Raw genomic sequence first — 22,664 nt, 5'->3', positions numbered from 1 at the left:
TTTTGTATTTCAGTGGTGCAAATGTCTGACAAATGAGTGGTTAATCAAATAGATCCAAATGATATAGAGTAAACCTGGGTTTTTACTGGGTTTTAAACTTATAAATCAATCAAAGAGCAAAAATAGGTAGAATTGCATGCAGGTCAACAAAAGTCTACCACAATTTAATATGCTGGGAGGCGTTTCTCTCGCTGTATCTGACTTGGCCCCGCCCCTTAGATAACGTCACATGTCATTAACTCGGGTATTATGAAAAATCCCAGCTCCCTCATTCATCACGTCGTAGGTTCCTTTACATTGCGATGCGAAGTCCGGTATTTCCGACAGCACTTTAAGGCAGCACAGGTTGGAAGTTCAGCGGTACGCGTCGCTCTGATCTGCGGAGTAAACAAAGTAAAAGTAAACAAATATGAAACGTCCCGGAAATGTAACAACATCGTTTTTAACAACATGTACTCTTCTTCTTTGCCTTTGTACAGTCAGAGGTAAGTCTGTTTTTTTTTTTAAACCACTGACACGTATCAGATCAGATTAATCGCATTCATGTAGGACTGTTTGTTTATGTTGTCGACTGGTATCTCAAAGGTTTCTACATCATTCACTTCTTCCATCCAATCCTCAAAGGGACTTTGGCACTGAAGTATGCCACCAACTCCTCTTTTCCATGACACTTTCCTACGCTTTTCCCTTTACGAGGTTAGGTCAGTCTAAAATAATGAAACCAGTTCATAGGCCTGCTGCTTCACTGACTCGCAGAGATCCAGTTCTGTGATTGCTGCTGTGTCAAGGACTCCTGGTGAGGGGTTTTAATGAATGACAAAGGGAGAGCCGTGCAACAGGTTGGCCATTCAAACGAAAATACACGTCTGTCCTCAGTAATCAGCCACTGCTCTGTGCTAAATGTCTTTAATTTTACAAACAGTTGTAACATAATAATTAAACAAAAATGACTTCCACATTCAGGATTCAGTCATGAACATATGCAGTGTTTTCCTGTGAGCAGTCATTATGTCTATATGTCTTAAATCCCAACATACCAGCTTATTGTCATGCTACAATTGCTGATTAAATGAGAAACTACTCTGTTATTACAAGGTTCTGCTTTACTCAGTGGTTATACAGTAAGAACCAGGTTTGTGGAACAAATGTTACTTGCAGTAGTAAACTGTTGTTTTATGAGGGTTTTTTTTTTCTTTTCTTTTCTTGCATGCACCACCCACTGTACTGCTTTGTCAAACTTAGCCTAATTACATTTCTGGACAGCCTTAAAAACAAGACGATGCATTGCAAGGGGCACATTCTGTTCAATTAGTTGAAATTGCATTTTTAGGGTTTATTGTTATGTATTGTTGTCGATGTGGACACCTTTCTGGTCACACTGAGAGGTGGTGCAGATGGAGAGGAAAATAACACCATATGCGATCTTGTCTGGAGCCAACATGAACCAGCTGTCCACTCATCTAACTTAAACTTGACCTGGAAAATGTTCTGCCAACCAAGGGCACTAAAGTGCTCAGAGTAAAGTTTGGAGTGACTGTCTATACTGTATGTGGCTGCCGTTCTTCTGCTGCCATGATATTTATTTACGTTCAGGGCCTGTTGCTTTGCTCATTACCCACCTGTCATTCAGGTGTGCTGTGTGTCCTGAGCCACTCCTGAGCTGCTGCACTGTCATGTTGTGTAACTGCTCATTCCTGAAAGAGCCGCACGCTTCTGTGCAACCTGGCTAATCCTGCAAGCTCTTAATCCTGCACAGAGACACGCTCTGTTGTTAGTGTTGTTTGTTTAAAATGTTGTTTACACCTTCAGATTTTCCATTACAGTGGCTTACAGGTGAAATGATAAGCTGATAAATCAATTAGTCAATTTATACAGAAGTAATCAACAACTATTTTTCAAGTATAAATGCAAAGCTCCAGTTTCAAAATTCGGAGTATTTGCAGCTTTTCGATGTTTTAAGTGGTAGCACATTAAATATCTTTGAGTTTTGGACTGGTGGCCAGACAAAACAAGGCATTTGTTGACTTTAAAAAATAGCAACTGTAATTTTTTTTCTATATTCTGACATTCAATAGACCAAATGATTAATAGATAATAAAAAGTAATTGTTAGTTGCAGCCCTGTTTTCAGTATTTATGCAATAGGACACACAACTGTTATCACAGCATGTTTTCATGCTCACACACTATTGCATAAACATAGAGCTGAAAAGACAAAAGCAAAAAAAGTATTTATAATATTTTAAATTATTACCACTTCAATTCGAACATTTATTCACAGTGTCTCCACTGTTACAAATTTTCTAAATCCACATAAAACCTGTTCTTCTCTACTGAAACATCAAACAAACAGCAGCAAAGCCAGTCTGCCCAGTTGACAGTGGTTCGACAACAACTGTCAGATGTATTGTGGCATGAAATCAGTTTGAGTATGGTGACAAAATCTGCAAAATGATCATGCTCACACACTCAATTTCACATTCCTATGCCTCATTAATGTGGTGACACACTTTCCAAAAAGAGTAGGTCTTCAATATTCATATATTTCCTCTGGGGTTTTACCTCACAGAGCCCGAAAAAATGAAAATGAAAGTCCTGTTTGTACTTGAATGATGACTTTGATGTTGCACCTGGGGAGTCAACAGACAGGTTAAGAGAAACATTATGATTTCCGAGTTAAAGGTTTTGTAATTATGACAGCTCTAGTGTGACGCATGAATCTGTGTCCTGCCGCTCCCATTCGTGGTCTTTGCCATCATTTTCCTGATTCAGCCAGAATCTGTGACTCAGCTCTGCAGCACCACTGTTTTTACCCACCTTCAGGCCAGACACTCCAGCAACAAGCTGCAACACAATGGATGCCTCATTTTCCCCTCCCAGTACATATTCTGATGCATTAAAACTCAATAAGCACAAAGCAGAGCTCTTACAGTGCCACACATGTATCTCTAACTATCCCAATGTTTTTCAGGGCTTGTATTTACCAAACTTACCCTTGAGAATGCTCTGAAGTATCAACCAAGAGTAAAAAAGTCAAAGAAAATAATAGACTAAAATTACTCCATTCTTGATTATACTGCTTCAGCTAATCTATTATTATTATTATTAATATTATCTACATAGCCAATCAATCTACTCTTAACCAACCTCTTAAGTTATGGAGCATTTTAAAGGCAGGAATAATTTTATGATGAGTCACTGTAACCCTAGCTCCTTGTTTCACCCCATCTTGCCTAATTTCCTTTTTCTTAACATACTGAGCGGGAGCTTGCTCTGTTCATAACTTGTAGGTGGAGAGAGCAGCATCAGTAACACAACAATAACATGAGACCAAGAGTTTCCATATTCAGGAAACATCAAATGTGAGGTGTACAGCTGTATATTTGTTGAAGTGACTTCATACCTCACACCCCCTGTTTTTCTGTGTTTCATCTACTCAGGTGACTACTGTGAGGTGAACCTTTGCCACAATGGAGGAACATGTGTGACGGGTGTAGGAGAGGATCCCTTCATCTGTATCTGTGCAGATGGTTTTGGCGGAGACACCTGCAACCTGACAGAGACAGGTAGGGAGAAAAGGTTTTTTTTTTTTTTGGATTAAAAAAATGCATAATTAATCATGGACTAAAACACATCCTCCGTCCTCGTCTCAGGACCCTGCAGTCCTAACCCCTGTAGGAACGATGGGTTGTGCGAGGTCATCACTCCGACCAGACGTGGAGATGTTTTCAACGAGTACATTTGCAAGTGCCAGCCCAGCTTTGAGGGAGTGCACTGCCAGATCAGTAAGTTACTTCTGGCTGTGATTCATAACCTTGAGCTGCCCTTTCTGCATCTATACACATTTACACTCCCCATAAATATCTCAGTTGAGTGCACACGTTTATACTTGCCAGTTTCTGTCAGAGATGATAAGTGTTGACATGAAGGATTTATAATGAAGGGAAGATTTTATGGGCTAAATAAAAAGCAAATCATTAAGATACAAAAATGAATAATAATACTAATAGATTCTAATAGAAGACAAAGTTTGGGAAAAAGCATTACAAATGGTACTGGGCTTCACTCTCAGCAGATTTCTCTGTTCGTGTGAACACATGAGGTTTTTCCATGCTGTCACCACATCAGTGGGGAAGGAGATGTGCAGTCAGCTCAGCAGTCTCATGAAAGGCTCTCATTCAGGGGCCTCTGTGGTCACTCTGTTTGGCTAATTAGTGAAAGACCACTCCAAGTCTCTTAGCATGCAGACGCCTCCCACACAGGTTCAACACTGAGTCTGTTTGTGCTTAGGCTTGACCAAATCAGATGAAGAATTTGATAATAGTGAACTCCATCATATCCTCTTAATATAATAAATTGCTGAATTGGCTCGGAATTATTGCAGAGGTTTTGGGTTATTAGTAGAAGGGCGACTTAAAAGAAAGAGAAAAGTACGGAAATACAGGATTATATTCTACAAGTGTGAATGTTATCATCAAAATCCTCTGGAATAAAAAAAAATGTGTGACTGACACCTATTATTGGAAGCTGAAACCACCACAAGCTTTGTGTGTATGACTGCTGAGAGCAGAACACATACTGAGGAAAAGATTTACAGTCTAAAAACATAACTTTCATTCCTCTTTTGTGAATTAACAGCTCACCCTCTCAAAGCCCACAGCCTGAGCTCCAATTGTAGTGTTTGTGTAGTGTGGTCGGCCACTCCCAGACATTTTCTAACTTTGATTCAGTCAGACGTCATAGGCTGGACTGGTATGGAGATACGGGGATGGGGTTGAACCTTGCCTTATATTATAGACATTAGACTTATATTCATAGTTAAAACTAATGATAGTGGGTATATAGTATTTCAGAATATAATAAGGTTATAGCAGCAGTTTCATCTGCAAGCAACAGTAGAAACAATGGAAAAATTTGCAATTTAGACTGGCACTGTCAAATTCCGGATGCCACATTTCTTTAACGCCTACTTTCAATGAATGTCATGTAAGCATTTTTACCAAAACATGTGAAAAATAGTCCCAGTTGAAAAAATGAATTGTTAGAGCCAGTACATTGCAGACTGGATTTAAAGAGCAAATCAGTAAGGCTATTTCACAGTCTGTCCCTTGGTAGGATCACTTGTTTTTCGGTGTTATTAGCTGTGCAGTGCCAGCGTTGTCACTGCCATACAGGCATGTGTTTTTGAGTTGTGAGCAATCCTCTTAGTGTTAATGGGAATAAGAATTAAACAGACCCATGTGGCATTACGTCAACCTGTCATATGCTTTAGTTCTGAAGTCTGGTTTCTTAGGGTTAGTAAGACAAGGTTAAATAAGGCTGGATAAAAACTAAATTTCATTTATAATTTTTCAGAATCTCTTGTATTGACATTAACACCATCAAGTACTTCAGCGTTTTATATTACTTTCCATACATAAGCTATACCATCATATAGATATATAAATAGATACAAACATATAACAGATATTAAAAATCTAAAAATCTTCAGTGAGGACTATGTCAATGCATATGTTTTGGGTCAGGGAAACATAAACACACATTAACATTCAGTTAAAACCAATAATTTCCTGAAAGGACCACTGTTATAGACCAGATTACAATGTATATACGCAAAGACTATCATTACCAAGGGATCTTAATACAGATCCTGCAGTTTTCTGTGTCAGCAGCTAGTCACCTGCGGTCACCTGGCATCCCTCAAAACCTCAAGAACCCAGCTGCACATAGAAAATGGTACTGACTGACAGAGAGTCTGTTATGTTGTTTGGATGGTATATCGTTTGGTTTAACATCTGAATAGTGTTTGAATTATTGTTGTTGTCACCACTTGGTTCGGAATTTCTCTGTGAAAACATTTAGCTCCTTTTTGAAGATGAGTGAAAAGTGCAAAATGTGCTGCTGTGGAGTTAAAGTTGTGTACTTATCGCTCGGCTCTAGATAAACATGCAGTGCAAGTGTTCCACCTTGTGGAGCGTAGAGAGTGTTACATGGGCTGTGTTAGAAGTGTGGCTCTTTAGTCAAAGGGGAAAAAAAGGAAAACCTCACATCCAACATTACTGACTAATCTCACTATCAACTGAAATACAAAATGTATTCTAAAATGTGTACATTTGTGGATATCAGGGGCCGTATTCACAAAACTCATTCAACTCTTCATTTTTATCTAAGAGAAATTCACAAAGCCTTTTAGTGCGAAAAGTAAGAAAAGATTCTTTCTGCTCACAATCAGTCAGCCGATGCAGATAATGCACCTTGATGCGCCACTGTTTTGAATAATATAATGATAAATTAAATGTTGTAAAAGAATATTTTGATGAAAGTTCACCAACAAGTTTAAGCAATATCACTTTGGGCACACTGGTGGCTCTCCTGGTAGATTATGTAACGCAGTGGTCTAAATTCAAGTCTGTCCCAAGGCCATTTGCTGCTTGGTATCAAAAAATAATAATAAAAAATAATAATAAAACAGTAACACTGGAGATGATGGTTTGCACAACGCTGCACTACTTTGACTCCAGAAAAAATCAGTTTGCCATCTGATCAACCAGGAATATCTCAGCTGTCTGTCAGAATTATTAATCAAACCAAAATGCACTCTTCAGGCCCCATTTGTTTGATAGTATATTAAGTGTATAACAATTGAAATGAATGAAATAAATAATGCTGGCTTCATGGCCTTTGCTGGAACAAGTCAATATCCAGCTGCCACAATACACACAGTTAGTTTGTGGGCTGACTGATGCTGACACAACATCAGAATCAGAATCAGAATCAGAATCAGAATCAGTTTTATTGCCAAGTATGTTTTCACATACAAGGAATTTTTTCTGGTGATTGGTGCAATTGATCAGCAACAGTGGGGCTCTCTAGCCTTGTTGATAAGGCTAATAGCAGATGGGAAGAAGCTATTTTTGTGGCGAGAGGTTTTGGTCCTGAAGGACCGCAGCCTCCTGCCAGAGGGGAGTGTCTCAAAGAGTTTGTGTCCAGGGTGGGAGGAGTCAGCTACAATCTTCCCTGCACGCCTCAGAGTCCTTGAGGCGTACAGGTCCTGGAGGGACGGAAGATTGCAGCCAATCACCCTCTCAGCAGAGTGGATGATACGCTGCAGTCTGTTATTGTCCCTCTCCGTGGCAGCAGCGTACCAGATGGTGATGGAGGAGGTGAGGATGGACTCAATGATGGAGGTGTAGAAGTTCACCATCATAGTCCTTGGCAGGTTGAACTTCTTCAATTGCCTCAGGAAATACATCCTCTGCTGAGCTTTTTTGATGAGGGAGCTGATGTTTAGCTCCCATTTGAGATCCTGTGTGATGGTGGTTCCCAAGAAGCGAAAATGCTCCACGGTAGCCACGGGGGAGTCACACAGGGTGATGGGGGTGGGTGGGGCTGGGCTCTTCCTGAAGTCCACTATCATTTCCACAGTCTTCAGAGCGTTTAGCTCTAGGTTGTTCTGCCTGCACCAGGTCACCAGACGCTCAGTCTCCCACCTGTAGGCAGACTCATCGCCATCAGAGATGAGTCCAATGAGAGTGGTGTCGTCTGCAAACTTCAGGAGCTTGACAGACTGATGGCTGGAGGTGCAGGTGTTGGTGTACAGGGAGAAGAGCAGAGGAGAAAGAACGCAGCCTTGCCAGTGCTGATGGTCTGGGAGTCAGACAAACATGGATAGAAACTCATAAAATCTCCCGTGCCTGTTCACATTCATTAAGTCGTGACACAATTATCTACCATGACCTTTGACCCCTAACCTGCCATGCCCTTTAATCTGGTTGCCAAGAGTGTCCCGTCCCGTCCCGGGGGCATTTCTGTCATCGTGTTAGATTTAAGAGAAACTACTTGTCACCAACTGTATGTTGGAGACACAGTGAGGCTATTGTGGTCATCCACCTGTCTCAACCCCACCCCTGATCTCTCTCTGAGTGTTAGTGAGCAGGTGTGCACCACATCTGTGACCATCAACTTTTTTGAAATTGTTTATTCTCAGTTAATCTAAAGTTTAAGGAGTTGAAAATAATAAGTTGTTCTGTTTTTCAGATGTGAATGACTGTGCCAGTCAGCCTTGTAAGAATGGAGGGGTATGCAGAGATCTTGATGGAGACTACACCTGCCAGTGCCCCTCACCATATGTTGGAAAGCAGTGCCACCTACGTATGTTCATTCACTTTTCTTTTAATGTACTGTTTTCATTGTACAAGTGGCCAATTTTGACAGACATATCTCCTCCTATATGAACTTCTACTATCTACTATCATCTCATAATATATGAGAGTATATAATCACTCATGCAAGGAGTGGCACTATTTCCTGATTAAGTACTTTACTGTTAGTTTACTCAAGCATAGGTAAAAATCATGATGTATAAGCTATGTTACAGAATAAATTAAATGTTACTGAGGTAATCTTAAGTAAAGATAACATCACTGTATTTAATTTGATTTCTTACAATTGATTTAAAAAGATTAGTAAGACATTTGTAAAATTGGGAAATACATAATAAACATATATGACCAAATTAAAGCTAAATTACATAACTATTTAACAATGGAAAAAATGTGTACTCCTTTAGTGAAATTCTAATTGATGTATCCCAGGGTGCATTTCTCTACTGGGGATGGAGGGAGGTGGAATCGTGGAGTCCCAGATTTCTGCCTCCTCTGTGCACTACGGCATTCTGGGTCTCCAGCGCTGGGGCCCGGAATTGGCTCGGCTCAACAACCAAGGCATCGTCAACGCCTGGACGTCAGCTGCCCACGACAGGAACCCCTGGATCGAGGTGATGGACCGAACACTTTAATTAAAACCTTGAGGTCATATAAACCGAGCAGTGAGAGCTATGACGTTCACTAATGCTCGACCACTTGTTGTTGACACCAGATTAATATGCAGAAGACGATGCGTCTGACGGGCATCATCACTCAGGGTGCCAGTCGCATGGGCGCGGCTGAGTACATCAAGGCCTTTAAGGTGGCAGGCAGCTTTGATGGAAGCACTTATACCACTTATAAAGCGGACGGCCAACGGAGGGACAAGGTTAGACCTTACCTTGTACTAAATATAGGTTACTTACCATGTGTTTAATCTTCACCGTAACAGCGGAAAGCCTCTTTTTCTTCAGCCTCATGTCCTGTTTCTGTGTGCTGCAGGTTTTTGTTGGCAACATAGATAACGACAGCACAAAGACCAACCTTTTTGACCCTCCAATCGTGGCCCAGTACATCCGTATCATCCCTGTGGTTTGCCGCAGGGCCTGCACGCTGCGCATGGAGCTGGTGGGCTGTGAACTCAATGGTAAACACATTGAAAACATCCGGTACAACTTATATGCACACAGGAACTTGACAGACAGTGAGAGCAGTTAAAATACAAATTGAAAAGTTATTAAAAAAAAGGACAGATTTGCTTCAGTAGGGTTGAGTCAAATCAAGTTATAGCTTCCATTTGGAATGAGGGTAAAAAATATTGTTATTCCTGCAGCAAGGAAAAGTGAACAAAGCCTCTTTTATTGAACTTGTTTTACTGTGTTGATTCCTTCTTACTGTGGTCTTGCTGACAAGCATAAAGACACTTAAAGACTTCATTTCAACTGCAGAACATCTAGGCGTGGTTAGGCCACATAGAAAATGTGTAGTATAAACAGTACTCTGTGGGTCGCCCTCGCTATGTAACAACAGAAGCAGCTGTTCTGACCATTCAGACAGAAACACACACATTTTGTCTTTGCGTCCATCTCAGCCCCTTTATGCGTTGCCTTCTTTGAGCATTAACATTTACAGAGAAAGATGTATACACACTGGATTTGTAGCTCTTTGCACTTTATTGCATGCATTCTCCTGCTCTGTGTGCCTCTCTCTATTCCTTCCACTTGGTCATTGGTGGGTGCAAAAAATGATTTCAATCAGTTACATACTCTGTGACTCTTTCTAATTTTCTTCAAATGGTGGGTGAGGTTGATTTATCTTTTCTCTGGGTGTAAACATTTGTCTTCCCTCTTCTTCGCTCTTTCTTCTTCTGTTGCTTTCCCTCCTTCCCTCCATCTTTCCACCTGCTTTCAATTCACAGTTTATTCAAACACGGCAGGTTGCTCAGAGCCTCTGGGGATGAAGTCTCGCCTCATCTCAGATGGGCAGCTTTCAGCCTCCAGCGCTTTCCGTACGTGGGGCATTGATACCTTCACGTGGCACCCTCAGTTTGCCCGACTGGATAAGCAGGGAAAGACAAACGCCTGGTCTCCCGCCCACAACAACCGCTCAGAGTGGATCCAGGTGAGGGAAGCCTTAGTGGTAAACTGTCATCACTGGTAAAATATCCTATGAGGCCACCAGATGTTGCAGAGTATAACTGTTTTCTTTGTTCCTTCTCCAGGTCGATCTAGAGAAGACAAAGCGCCTCACAGGCATCATCACTCAGGGGGCGAAGGACTTTGGGGTGGTGCAGTTTGTGTCAGTGTTTAAAGTTGCTTACAGCAACGATGAAGAGTCATGGAGGATGGTGAAGGACGAGAACACTGGCAATGATAAGGTGAGACATATCCCTAAAATGTCTTTCCAGCTACTGCATATATATGTCATAGTAAATGAGTCTGAAATCAATGCAGAGTTTTTCAACAAGTAAAATGTTAATGTTTTTTGGTATATTTCTTAAAATTGTAGAATAATGTAATATTTATTTTCTGAGTTGTTTTTCATTAACCCTAGTCTTTAAAAAGTGATACACATAGCCTACAGTGTGTGGAAAAAAAGGTCCAGAAAATCATACATAATTATCAGCCTGTCAGCCTCCCTTTCTTTCTTTCTCTTCTTGATGAGATATATTTTTGGCTCCTGCTGGGGCAGTGGAAGGCCCATTCTCCGTACCGCAGCCTCTGTCTCTGAGAGGATCAGCAAATATTTTTCTTCTGTCCTTTACTGGAGCATTTTAGCTGCAGTGGCTGGACCCATATGACCCAATAAAACTGTAAAACAAGCTTTGATGTTTTTACTGAGCTAGTAGGCTGTCGACATAATGATGCTGCCCGGGGCTTTGTCTGAATGCTCTGAGCGTCTGGGTGGGGCTGGCAGGATCTGAGTTGTCCAGTTGTCAGAAAGCAGCACTGCTTAGTTTGATAAACAGCCCCCAATGGTCATTAAGGTATTTGGTGGATTTAATCACCCAAATACATTGCATTATCATGAAATTGTGCAGGCTCAGCTTGGTTGTACTCAGTGGAAATTAGAGTTATGATAGTTAGTCAGCGGGAACAATTATATACAATAACCTCTGCTTTAACCATAACCTTAACATTTATTTTGCAGCTTTTCCAAGGCAACATTGACAACAACACCCATAAGAAGAATCTATTTGAGCCTCCATTCTACGCCCGATATGTCCGAGTCGTCCCTTGGGAATGGCACGAGCGCATCGCTCTACGCATGGAGCTGCTGGGCTGCGACGACTAGAAACTCATCAACAACCTTTTATCAATGCTCCATCCTCATCCAGCTGCTCCATCTCCTCAGACCACAGCGGAGAATGGATCTTAAACAGAACTGTCTGTTCTGTATTCCATGGAGATCGTGTTTGCTGAATAGCTTGGACTTTAACACTTGTAGCACTTTCTGACTAGTGACCTTTTTGTGTTTATGTTCATAAAACTGTTTTGCAGCTTGTACGTGCTCATGGAGAGTCCTCTACTGAGCATCAGTGCTTTTATTAGGTTTTGGTCTTCACAGAATTTGCACAGATTTGCTCTTAGTCTGTTTTATTCGTTCCCTCTTAAGAATCCAAATTGATTGATTGAAGTCTGCAGACTTGATGATAGTGCTTTTCACCTCCTCTGTTGTACTCTGAGCTAAATTGCCAGTTTTAAATTTTTTCTGTCCTACATTTGCAGCCCACACCGGAAATAACCCTGCTATTTTTTATCTCACTATGTCTTTTATCCAGCTGCTGTTTTGTTACTCAAGCACAAACTAGCATAATAACGCAGGACCTGTGCAATATACTGTATATTTTGGAATTTCCAACTATCCTGGAAGAGAAAGTCTGTCCAGGTGTAAAACATTTAAATTTTTAAATTTTACCTGCAGCAAACTATTGCTGTCATCAAATGATTGAAAGACAAACTCTAGGGCTTTTTGCATTAAGTTTTTCATGTGATGTCTGGTTTTTTTACCCATTTTAACAGGTTTTTAGGCTTCATTCTTACATATAATTTCATTATAATTTAATCCTTTTTACAACAAATGTGAAATATGTAGAAAATAAACATTATTTTACATTTTTTTTTAATTCATTGTTGGTCTTGAACTGAGATCATTTATTAAATGTTAAAAAGAAGTCTGTGTGTTTATTTTCAATCAAGAGACACAAAACATGCCTTTGTCATGCTTTAGTATGAGCTGTAATACTGAATGTCAACAGTTACAGAACAGTTTTCTTTCCACTGCTGGCCATAAAGTTCAGTGTGGTCAGACAATGTCCATGTCTGAGAGGGTGTTGGTGGCTGATTTTTGCATGAACAGACTGGTCAGTGAGGCCACATACAGGGGGCACACAGGGAGCAGCATGAAGTAGAGGAACATGCCTATTAATAAGCATTGCAACTGGCCATTTTAGGACCATCTGCATTATTCAGATGCTGATATAATAATAATGATATAATGTATATAAAAATAATATTTTGCTGTCCAGAGCCAACGTGAAAGGGAGCTAAATGACTTTGTATTTGACTTGAAGCTCTCAGACAAAATGCAATTAAATGTTTTGACTGCTGTCACTTGCATTCTGCTTTCCTGCACAAACTCCCCAAAAGATGTTGAGTCTTCTCTGTGCTGGACTACCAGGCTTTGGCCTGCTGTTTATGAGAGTAATTACACCCTGTTAGCCCCTCATCTCCCTGCTAAGCTCAGAGGCCTGGTATGCTTGGCCCCTGGCAACAGCTTTCATCTCTATGAAATGAATGTGGTGGAGGACGGAGCATCTCTGTCCTCACGTTGTATGTCTGTGCCTACTGTAGGTAGATGTGTATTTTGTGTATGTTTTTCTACAGGGTTTCCTATAATAGATCTTAGTGCTTCCAAGAAAATACAGCTGTTAGCTGGTGTGATATGAGAACCCTCCACAACAACATCTGTTTTCAAAGAGTTTTGTCACCAAAGGTATTCCTCCTTTTTTTTTTTTTTTTTTTTTAAGTGATTTCACTTATGTTTAAGAAGGTGAGAAAAGGGTTTGGTAGAAGAGATAACATGATGATGAGACTGAGATTTAAATGGATAGTCAGCTTTTCAGTAAAATAATTTGTATTTTAAATCCTTGAATTTTCTGTAGGTCTACAGACAGTGCTGGAGAACTGAGGAATGTTTTGTCATTCTTAACTTGTGTAGATCTACTTGAACAATACATGTACATACTGATGATTCTTCTTCTTTAATTATTGGCAATTATTGTGGCAATACACACAAATAAACCAAACTTAATAAGACATATGTATATTACACAAAGGAAAATTGTAAGCACATACAGTCGGACAATAACAAACAAGAACAAAGGGGACAAATACATTCACGTCAAAAAGAAATCAGTGTAAAAGATTGAGGAAAAATAAATAAATACAAAAAAATTACAGGATTTCTTGTGTGAAACCTGAGTATAGAGAGAGAACAAGAAGAATTCAGAAAGGAAGGGCAACAGGTGGGGATTTAGAGAACTGTAGATATAAATGACAGAAATTGACAATGCATCCACAGGACTTGTTATTGTGTCTGAAATGATCATATTATTCTTAAAGGGATTACTACTGATAAAGCATAATGAGGCATCACTGCCCCCCCCCCTCCACTCACTGGCTGCAGACACACACGCAGGGAGGTTTCCAGCCCGACAGGCTGAGCTGTTGTGCAGCTGTAGTGAGAGCAGGCAGCACCACAGCCCTGCTGCTCCTCAGTCAGAGTACACTGACATTATCATCTGTCAGCACGGAGGGGAGAGGTTTACACCTAGAGATGTAGTTTTGCAGCAGCTGATGCTTTCTGTTGTTTGACCACCGTGTCCTCTTGGAGACACTCATTTTTCCCCCCTGCACATCTTTTTTCTCCGGTTCCTTTGATTTCGAGGCTCTGGACCCACGCAGGCAGAACATCAGAGGTGAGTGAAGACAGTAACTAAATGACTAAATGTGGTCTGTACTCTTCATAATGTCAGGAGTCACTCCAGCAGTCAAATGAAACTCCCGAAACTGGCTTCACGATTTTTTTTTATTTATTAGAACTTTAGCTTTTGTTTGTGCTCACCTGGCGTCCAGGTGTGTTACGTTCCTCAACAACTGTCACAGGTAAGGTACTAAGTCAGTGTCTGTATTGGCTCAGAAAATACAGAAAAACGAGCTAATAGCCAAAAAAAATACTGTAAATTATAATTCGAATCAACATTTACATCGTTTAAATCAGTCATTTGGAGAAATAAGTGTAAATGCAGCATAAAATATTTCCAGTAGCAGTTCACAGTTGCTTGGAGAACACAGATGGTGTCCTGCTGCCCGCTGCTGGCGCTGTCTTGTCACAACAGCTCATGTTAAAAATACAGCAAATCCTCAAACTCCTTCTTTCTTCTCAAATAAAACTCTTTCAAAATAATTATAATGGGGAAAATACAGTCATATAAAGGGAATAATTCCGTTGTGCTTCTAGGAACTGACGAGCAGATTTCTCTCCACAGTTTTGAGGATCAGGATTCTTCATCACAGCCTGGATGATGATGATGATGATGATGATGATGATAAGTTGCCTCCAAACACTGCTGTTGTTGGGGGCCCCGCAGCTTCTCTCAGGCAGGGTCCTGACTGCCCCCACAACTCCAAACAACTTCTTCTACCATAACTTCCTCAGTGGGAATGGCAACAAACAAAGTATGCGCATGATCTAAAGGCCTGTCATATAAACAGGTGCAATATGTGTTCTCTGTTCAAGCTCTGTTCTTAGATGTGATGTCTGTATTTCCTACAGTTCACTTCAGTGGGGTGAAGCTCCATGTGGACTCTGCTCGGGCATCGGTGTTTGCAGTCAGAGGGGGAAATGTCACTCTGCCATGCAGGTTTTGGTATGAGCCTGAGATGAGTTCATCAAGAGAGGTCAGGATCAAGTGGTCCTGGCGCCCTGCTGCTGGGGGCGATGAGACAGACGTGCTGGTGGCGATCAGCCCCCACAGTCGAGGCTTTGGCGATTTCAGGTTGTTGAAAGGACAAATAATGAATTCATGGTTGTCATTTTCTGTTATTAGTGGCTGCGTGACCTCGTTTATCTTTACCTCTAAGTCACAGTATGTCTGTTGGTCAGGGGCCGCGTGCAGCTCAGACAGGATTTCCCAGGAGATGCGACACTGTTGATGACTGACCTCCAGCTGAATGACACGGGCCGTTACCGCTGCGAAGTGGTGGACGGACTGGAGGACAAGAGCACTTCAATTGATCTGGAGTTACGAGGTAAAAATCACTGTTGCCAGATCTGGACTTATATGAACAAATGTAAACTTTTAGCCCACAGGAGGATGAATGGATGTATGAAGAGAGTCTGTAATACATCCATGACCTTTCACCTCACACAGTATCTTTGCCTTACAGACCCTCAGCACCTCCCTTTCAGTTTAAACCTGAGATACTGTATAAGGTGGAAACCTTCATAATGGTTCAAATTATAACAATGCACAAAATTGAAGACAAAAGAAGCTCAGGAGGGCAAAAAGAAGTAACAAAACAAAAAAAAAAAAAAATCTGGCAACACTGCACAATATGTTGACATACACTGACAGCATAACTTCCTTTCTCAGAGGCAATGCATGTGCAAATGTTTCAATGAATATATCAAAAGAAAACAACAAACATCATGGTAGATGTAGTCATTTTGTGTTTCTTTCAGTCCAGGGACACTAAGGGGGCCTTTTACCTGTTTTTGCCCAGGGAGCCATTTCTCATAATCCATCCATGACTACAAGGAATAACAACCCTAATAGTTGTGGTAACAATACGAATGGTAGTTGTAGCAGTGGTAGCAGTAAGAGAAGTAGCAAAGAGTAGATCTACTGATATTAGCAGTAATAATACAGATATTTTTAAGTGAAGCTGCAACTGTGTATTGCTGTACTTTCACAGCCACATGCTTTGTGTAAGCCGTTTAATTAATTCCTCCATCCAGGTGTGGTGTTTCCCTACCAACACCCTCAGGGCCGTTACCACCTGAGCTTCCCGCGAGCCCAGCAGGTCTGTGAGGAGCAGGACTCCTCGCTGGCCACCTTCACACAGCTCTTCCAGTCCTGGAAAGAGGGTCTGAACTGGTGCAATGCAGGCTGGCTGGCTGATGGGACAGTCCAGTACCCCATCACCCGGCCCAGAGTGCCGTGCGGGGGCCACGGCCTCGCCCCGGGTGTGCGGAGCTATGGCAGACGGCACCTGCACCTTCATCGCTATGATGTCTTCTGCTTCTCCTCTTTGCTCCAAGGTGAGGTGGCTTCGTAGGAAGTTTAAGGTGGTGAGAGACCAATAGTGTCACAGCGTCATTTTTCACAGCAGTTTGACTTCCGTCGTTATAGGAAAAGCACAGGTGTTACTAATAACACTAACCCTATTCAAGTGTCCCAGTGAGTCATGAAAGTGAGGCAGCCAGAGCTGTTAAATGGGCTTAAACGCTCATTAGTTTGACTATTTACACCTGTGTATCAACTACTACTACTTATAATGAGCTTTGTAAAAAAGACCAACATATGCAGTCCTTGAAATTCCTTTGCAGCAGCGTCAAGTGTCATTAAATCTGCACTGACTTCGGCTCAACAGTGAACAATTATATTGCAATTTTAATTAACTATGAGCTTCAAGACATCTAATGCAAAGAAATGAAATGAGTAATTCACAGTGTAATCTCTGAAAATATTTCCCAATTGTCATACACCTTCCAGGGGTTCGAGGCAAACAGTCACAACATGCATAACTAGAAATACAGCTTCAGTACTTTATTTAATTTCAAGGCTGTAAATTAGGTTGATTTAAATCTTCTCTACCTCATTTCTAGAAAATGCCAAAGACAAATGTTACTGTTCTTGATGTCTTCAAGCAAGAGTTTATGTTCTAAAACAGCCATCATATAAATAAATCTCATAACAGAATAATTTTTTAAAAATCATTGTTTTAGCTGCAGAGTTTCCACTTACAGAAATATTATCTCTTTATATGTATTACACTGTTGACAATTTTCACAATTTTAAGTAAATCAGCTACATAAAAATGCAACAATAATCTCCAGTCAACTGGTCAAATTGTTGTCTGGTGTCCACTGTTGGAGGTCTGAAACAGTAACTAATGTTTATGGGTCTGATCAAATGTGCAAAAAGATAATAAACAATAATAAACAATAAATGTGTTCCCTTCAAAGGGAGAGTCTACTATCTTCAGCCCTCTCACAAGATGAACCTGACTGAGGCTGAGCAGGCGTGTCAGGAGGACGGAGCACAGATCGCCAAAGTTGGACAGCTCTACGCGGCCTGGAAGTTCACAGGGTTGGACCACTGCGACGCCGGCTGGCTGGCTGATGGAAGCGTTCGCTATGCCATCAGCAGGCCTCGCCAAAACTGTGGTCCCTCTGAGCCGGGGGTCCGCAGCTTTGGCTTCCCACCTCCACAGCACAAGCATGGGGTGTACTGCTACAAGTCAGATTACGAATTAATATAGATCACCGCAGCTCCTCTGTTGAGTCAGAAATGTGAAGTTGACAGGCATTTCTTGAAAGTATGTATGTATCCTTCTGAGATTCATAAATAGTGTGTAAACCAGTGGTTACCAGCCTGGGGGTCAAGACCCCTCCCCATGGAGTTAGAAGAAAAATCTAAGGGTCATGAGATGAACAGAAGAGGCAAGCAGAAAAAGCTTTTACACTACATGAAATAACATTTACTTTTTCCTCTTCATGCCTCTAGAAAACAATAAAAGTGATTTTTTCTTTTGCTTCACCTGATTAGACAGTGTGGCTGAAAAGTAGATTTTGCTTTAGTAGATATAGATTTTTTTCTCAGGTGTATTTTTCACGTTTACTGGACAGAATGATAATGAAGATACAGATAGGAAACGTGGGGAGAGAGAGTGTATGTCGTGTAATTAAGTACCCTGACTGTAACTCAAACCAGGGATGTTGCTGTTACACAGTATAACACTGGGCCACCAGGACGCCCCAGCAGTGCTTCTTTCAGTAGAGTACAAAGGTTGGGAACCACTGCTCTAATTGGATTTTTCTATTAGTCTATTCTCTCTGTAAATTCCTCATTTTGTATTTGAGAGCAAAACATTTACATTATTGTGATGTCGCCTCACCATTTATAGTATACACTGTTAGAATCAACTGATTAAGGCCCGAACATGGTACTCAAACTAGTGAGATTCTGACTTGAGATGATTTTGTTATTGACTCTTCTGCTGTATAACCACATACCTCAGGTGATTTCCACATTATAGGTAATTTTTTTTACTGGAATTTGAACTTGTTTTTGTATGAGAAATGTCTTTCCTAATCATTAAATCCATGTACAGAAGATTCCTGTCTCTGTCCCTACACACAGAAATGAAACACTCTCATACAAACAAGTTGAACAACCCAACAACACACGGCCATTTTTAATCCCAGTTCTCTTTTCCAAGCTATGAGAGAGACAAACGCAAAACATGACTGAAGGCAGAACATGTAGGTTCTTTATTTGAACAAAAAGCATTTCACAACATAGACTTAAGAAACAGTAGCTTGATTTGTTTTGTCTATTAAAACACGCTGGCCCAAGTATCTCAGCTCTGAGAGCATTTCTCCAGCTGTGTCTCCGTCTTAAGTCAAATATACAGGTCTTAACATCATGTGTCAATTTATTTTGAGCAGCTGTTTTAGAGGCATTCTCGTTTACACTACTCTAAGGCACAGTACAGATTAGTGTTCCATAAAAAGGAAATACTAAACTCACTCTTTGGTTGGAGGTATTTTGACAATAGGAAAAGTGGACGGTAGCAGCACATTGGAATAAAGAAAATTCATAAGATCCCGAGTCGAGTCCAGTCGAACCCTCTCATCCTCATTTCTTCAGGAGCGTGTTTCAAGGCAATTAATGAGCACTGCTTACAGGCTCACAATCTCAAACGGTGGCAGCATCACCTTTCACAAATGATTGATGCAAACAAATTGTAGGCAAATTTGCAAGACCTACTTATCTTTTTTGCATGCTCATGGACGTAAAGTATAACATTTGATTTGACTGTTGTAAATCGCTGCTTGTATGTTGCCAATTCGGTGAAACAGGCCCAGAAGGCAATGGGGCATCTCAACTGAGTGAGTAATAATAAAGCTTCACCAGAGCTCATAAAGAATCTAGTTTTCTCACAAAGATACTGTCAAAATCAAAAATATAGCCAAGATACTGAAACTTTGCTTCTCACAACTTTGCAGTGCAACTTTGAACAAAAAAAACTCATCTTGCTTGTGTGTGTGTGTGTAAATCCTTTTCTACTCAAACTCAGCTTCAAAGAGAAGCCTCTCAATTTTCATCCTGACCTGTGCCTTTTTCTGAGGGGACAACCTTTTAAACAACTTCACAAGGTTCATGAAGTAGTATTCATCACAATCTTGTGGTTTTTCGATGTTTGTCTGTACAGACTGGTCACATTTGGAGGAGTCTAGCTCCACACTCACTCCCTGGCTGCTCTGGTCACCTGAGTCTGGGATGATGGTGATGCGACCACCGTCATCTTCGCTCTCCTGTGAGGACAACAGAAATACATTTTAAACAACAAAATAAAATCTGTAGGGGTTATGGACATTCCTTGTTACATATATACATAAAATGACTTGTGTTTTAGGTAATATGATGCACAATTTGATACAGATAAGATGACGTCTAAAGCTGGCTCTGTCCTTTTCAGCTTTCAGCTTCATTTCAACATCTTAAAAGAACTTGCAATAAAAATGGCAGTTCTTAAATGTTTGCAGATAAATTGTGGCAGGTTTCTTTTATCAGAAATTTTTCTCCTGATATCTGTGTTTCTCAGGGATATCTGAACAAACAGTCTCATCGTTTACACCCTACCACATGCATCTTAAGAAAAAAGTACCTAGGGAACAACTGGAGAGAAGTAGGGAACTGACAGCTGACTGAAGAAATTCAAGTGGTTTTAAAAATATGGTGACAATAGTATAAATTGACATAGGAAAGATAGACAAAGCTCAAGTCATTTATGAGGAACAAAACAAGGAGCTGAATTCATTCCCAAGATTTACATTACTCACTGCAATTTGGATCCCTGTAGGTGTCGCTATGCTCTCTATGTGTGACATAATATTAATTGCAACATGTTCAATTTTAATATTGCGTGCACATCCGCCATGACAAGCATCCTACTCCAAGGTGCATCATACATGATCGGAGCCTTACTATGTTATATGAAGGGGTGTCACTCTCTCCAGGGGTCAGTCCTTTGGTCTGGACTTTTTCTGTCATCTCTCCCTGTAATTGAGATAATTTCGGGGCTCTCCGCTGTTGGGCCTGCTTGCACACTGGTAGATGATTGGAGAAATCTCTGGTCCTTATCAGTGTGGCCGTGCAGTACAAACAGTGGTAATGTTGCCGTCTCCTACACCCTAGTCCGCACCTGTGGATCGTGTAATCTGAAATATGGACAACACAGTTAATAATTAGTGAATCTTTCTGAAACTGAAAATGTCAAGTAACTGCAGAACAGAGGATGTAAAAAACCCATACCATCAACATAAATGGCTTTCCTCAGGTGGTTTTCCAAATGAAGTCTAACTCTGCAGAGTTTTGTGGGTTTAAAAAAAACGGGTAAACAAAACGGACAGTGAAATTTGCCCGGAGAGCAGCAACTGGTGCATTTATTCAGGGGAGGGATGCACAGTCCCTTCTGGATGGACACATGGACCTGGAAAACATTAAAAAAAAATGAAGTAATTTGTCATAAAGCAGGTGCATCAATTGTGGTATCTATTAACCAGAGTCTTGTTGTCCGCTCATTTCCAATGTGAGTTGTTTATAGCAGAGACAGGAGCATGATGTGAGGGACGAGAGAGGCCAGAGCTGCAGCTTAAAGCATCATGAGTCCAGAAACCTGTGGGGGGGGGCCTGGCTCTTAAAAAGCTGCTGATCTCTGTGAAGTTTCTGTCGTGCAACTTGTTTCACTTTTCTACATTTCTTTAAGGTCAAAAGTAAGTGACTGTTGAGCTCTTTGGAGTTAACAATACACAAATGCACATTACTATGACTGGCGCTAGTTAGCTGGAAGCTAGCCAGCAAAACAATTACTTAGCTTGTTAAACACGACAAGCGGAAAGCTTTCCAGAGGTGTTTAGTTTAGGAACATCAGTCACATGTGAATTATAAAATTAAAAAAAGATAATAATGACTGTTATTCGTCCATGCAATTCCTTACTTTTGGCCGCTGACCACTGCTCATCTTTTCCTAAGAAAACCTTTTCCTTTCCCCTTGTTTTTTTTTTTTTTTGTTTTTTTTTTTTTTTTGTTCTTCTTCTTTTAGGATTCATTGGCAGCCTCCAAGTACATTATCGCCACCTACTGGCAGGAACACATTGTTAATTATGGCCTTTAACCTCCTAAGACTCTTGCATGGCATGCATTTTTAATTTCTCTTTGCTATTTGGGCTGATTGGCACCAGATAAGTGTAAAAACAAAGAATTATCTTTTTACATGATGTAGTTTCTGGGAAAATGATGTCCACATATGAGGACTGTAGTTTTAGATTTCGATAGAACACAATAAAGTCACAATTGAGTAATGATGTGCAAAACTTTTATTTTGTGCCTGAACACAGCAGCATTTTTCCTGAGTGCAAAACAAAAGTAGAAACAACAATTGTGGCCCTTTGAACAATATGGCTCATTTGAAGTGCTGCTTCAACAGTTGCACGAAGACATAACAAAGTAAAAAACATAAACATTTTGCATTGTTACTGTTCATTCACATTTCTGAACATTGCATGAAGATTGCATGAAGTGGACACCAGGCCCTTGTAGAGCTAAATTTAGTGTTGTGGTCTAGACAACCCAAAATGTGATGTCCACACATGTGGACGCCAGGTCCTAGGAGGTTAATTTATCTCAAAAGTCGCAGTTTTTCAACACTCAATTACTTACTCGCTCATCAAGTTAGTTTTGAGACTTTGGAGGTGGGGACAATGTCTGATGTCTCCACTCCTTTGAGTTTTGTCTGGATAAAAAGCACTATAATGTTTACATTTCTCAACATATTTTAAGGCTTTATGATCTATGTAGGGTAGGATAAAAGTTGTTTCATCGGTTGCTTAGAATCTCGATAGTTAGAAGAGAGAGAGTATATTATAGGTGACATGACTGAACTACCTACATGGTGGAAAATATACGTGTTTATTTATCTTTATTAAAGTTTTTCAAATGAATGGATCGACATTGCTAAACACACTTACTTCCAAGCAGCATACTATGCAAAACTAATACAAGTAATAAATACCTACATAGAATGTGGTTGTCAGTTTATTAGGAACACCTCAACAAAGTCAGTTTGATATAACAGTCCAGCAATAAGTCCTCATTCGTGAAGGTTATAATGTCCAGTTTTTCTTGAAACTTTTAAAGAGGTGTGGATTCAACTGATTTATTTTAGAG

The 22,664-nt window shown here is 40.5% G+C and overlaps 3 protein-coding genes across 4 annotated transcripts; 2 read left to right on the top strand and 1 right to left on the bottom strand.

Moving 5' to 3' along the window:
* The first annotated feature begins 274 nt into the window (after positions 1-274).
* On the top strand, positions 275-12,317 carry LOC139627918 (lactadherin-like). Of its 2 annotated transcripts, none has more exons than XM_071489115.1 (10): positions 275-485; positions 3,440-3,565; positions 3,653-3,784; positions 8,037-8,150; positions 8,594-8,775; positions 8,877-9,032; positions 9,146-9,290; positions 10,080-10,264; positions 10,365-10,520; positions 11,294-12,317. In XM_071489115.1, the coding sequence occupies exons 1-10, from the start codon at positions 410-412 to the stop codon at positions 11,435-11,437; spliced, it is 1,416 nt and encodes a 471-aa protein (XP_071345216.1). In that variant the 5' UTR covers positions 275-409; the 3' UTR covers positions 11,438-12,317. The 2 variants fall into 2 exon arrangements, with proteins under 2 accessions (XP_071345216.1, XP_071345215.1); XM_071489114.1 differs by having other exon boundaries at positions 10,062-10,264.
* A 1,586-nt stretch (positions 12,318-13,903) lies between these two features.
* LOC139628182 (hyaluronan and proteoglycan link protein 3-like) lies at positions 13,904-18,547 on the top strand. Its single transcript, XM_071489607.1, has 6 exons — positions 13,904-14,123; positions 14,694-14,883; positions 14,981-15,203; positions 15,311-15,456; positions 16,166-16,468; positions 17,396-18,547. The coding sequence occupies exons 2-6, from the start codon at positions 14,727-14,729 to the stop codon at positions 17,689-17,691; spliced, it is 1,125 nt and encodes a 374-aa protein (XP_071345708.1). The 5' UTR covers positions 13,904-14,123; positions 14,694-14,726; the 3' UTR covers positions 17,692-18,547.
* Positions 18,548-18,680: 133 nt separating this feature from the next.
* On the bottom strand, positions 18,681-21,581 carry LOC139628183 (uncharacterized). Its single transcript, XM_071489608.1, has 4 exons — positions 21,436-21,581; positions 20,751-20,928; positions 20,424-20,656; positions 18,681-19,750 (listed from the first exon to the last, which is right to left on the bottom strand). Exons 1-4 carry the CDS (start codon positions 21,457-21,459, stop codon positions 19,499-19,501), a joined length of 687 nt encoding a protein of 228 aa, XP_071345709.1. The 5' UTR covers positions 21,460-21,581; the 3' UTR covers positions 18,681-19,498.
* Positions 21,582-22,664: the final 1,083 nt, after the last annotated feature.

The sequence above is a fragment of the Trachinotus anak genome, unplaced genomic scaffold (genome assembly GCF_046630095.1).
Source record: "Trachinotus anak isolate AG129_WGS33_773 ecotype Australia unplaced genomic scaffold, CSIRO_AGI_Tana_v1 ptg000011l, whole genome shotgun sequence".
NCBI classification, from domain to species: domain Eukaryota; kingdom Metazoa; phylum Chordata; class Actinopteri; order Carangiformes; family Carangidae; genus Trachinotus; species Trachinotus anak.
This window is presented reverse-complemented; position numbering and strand designations above follow the sequence as displayed.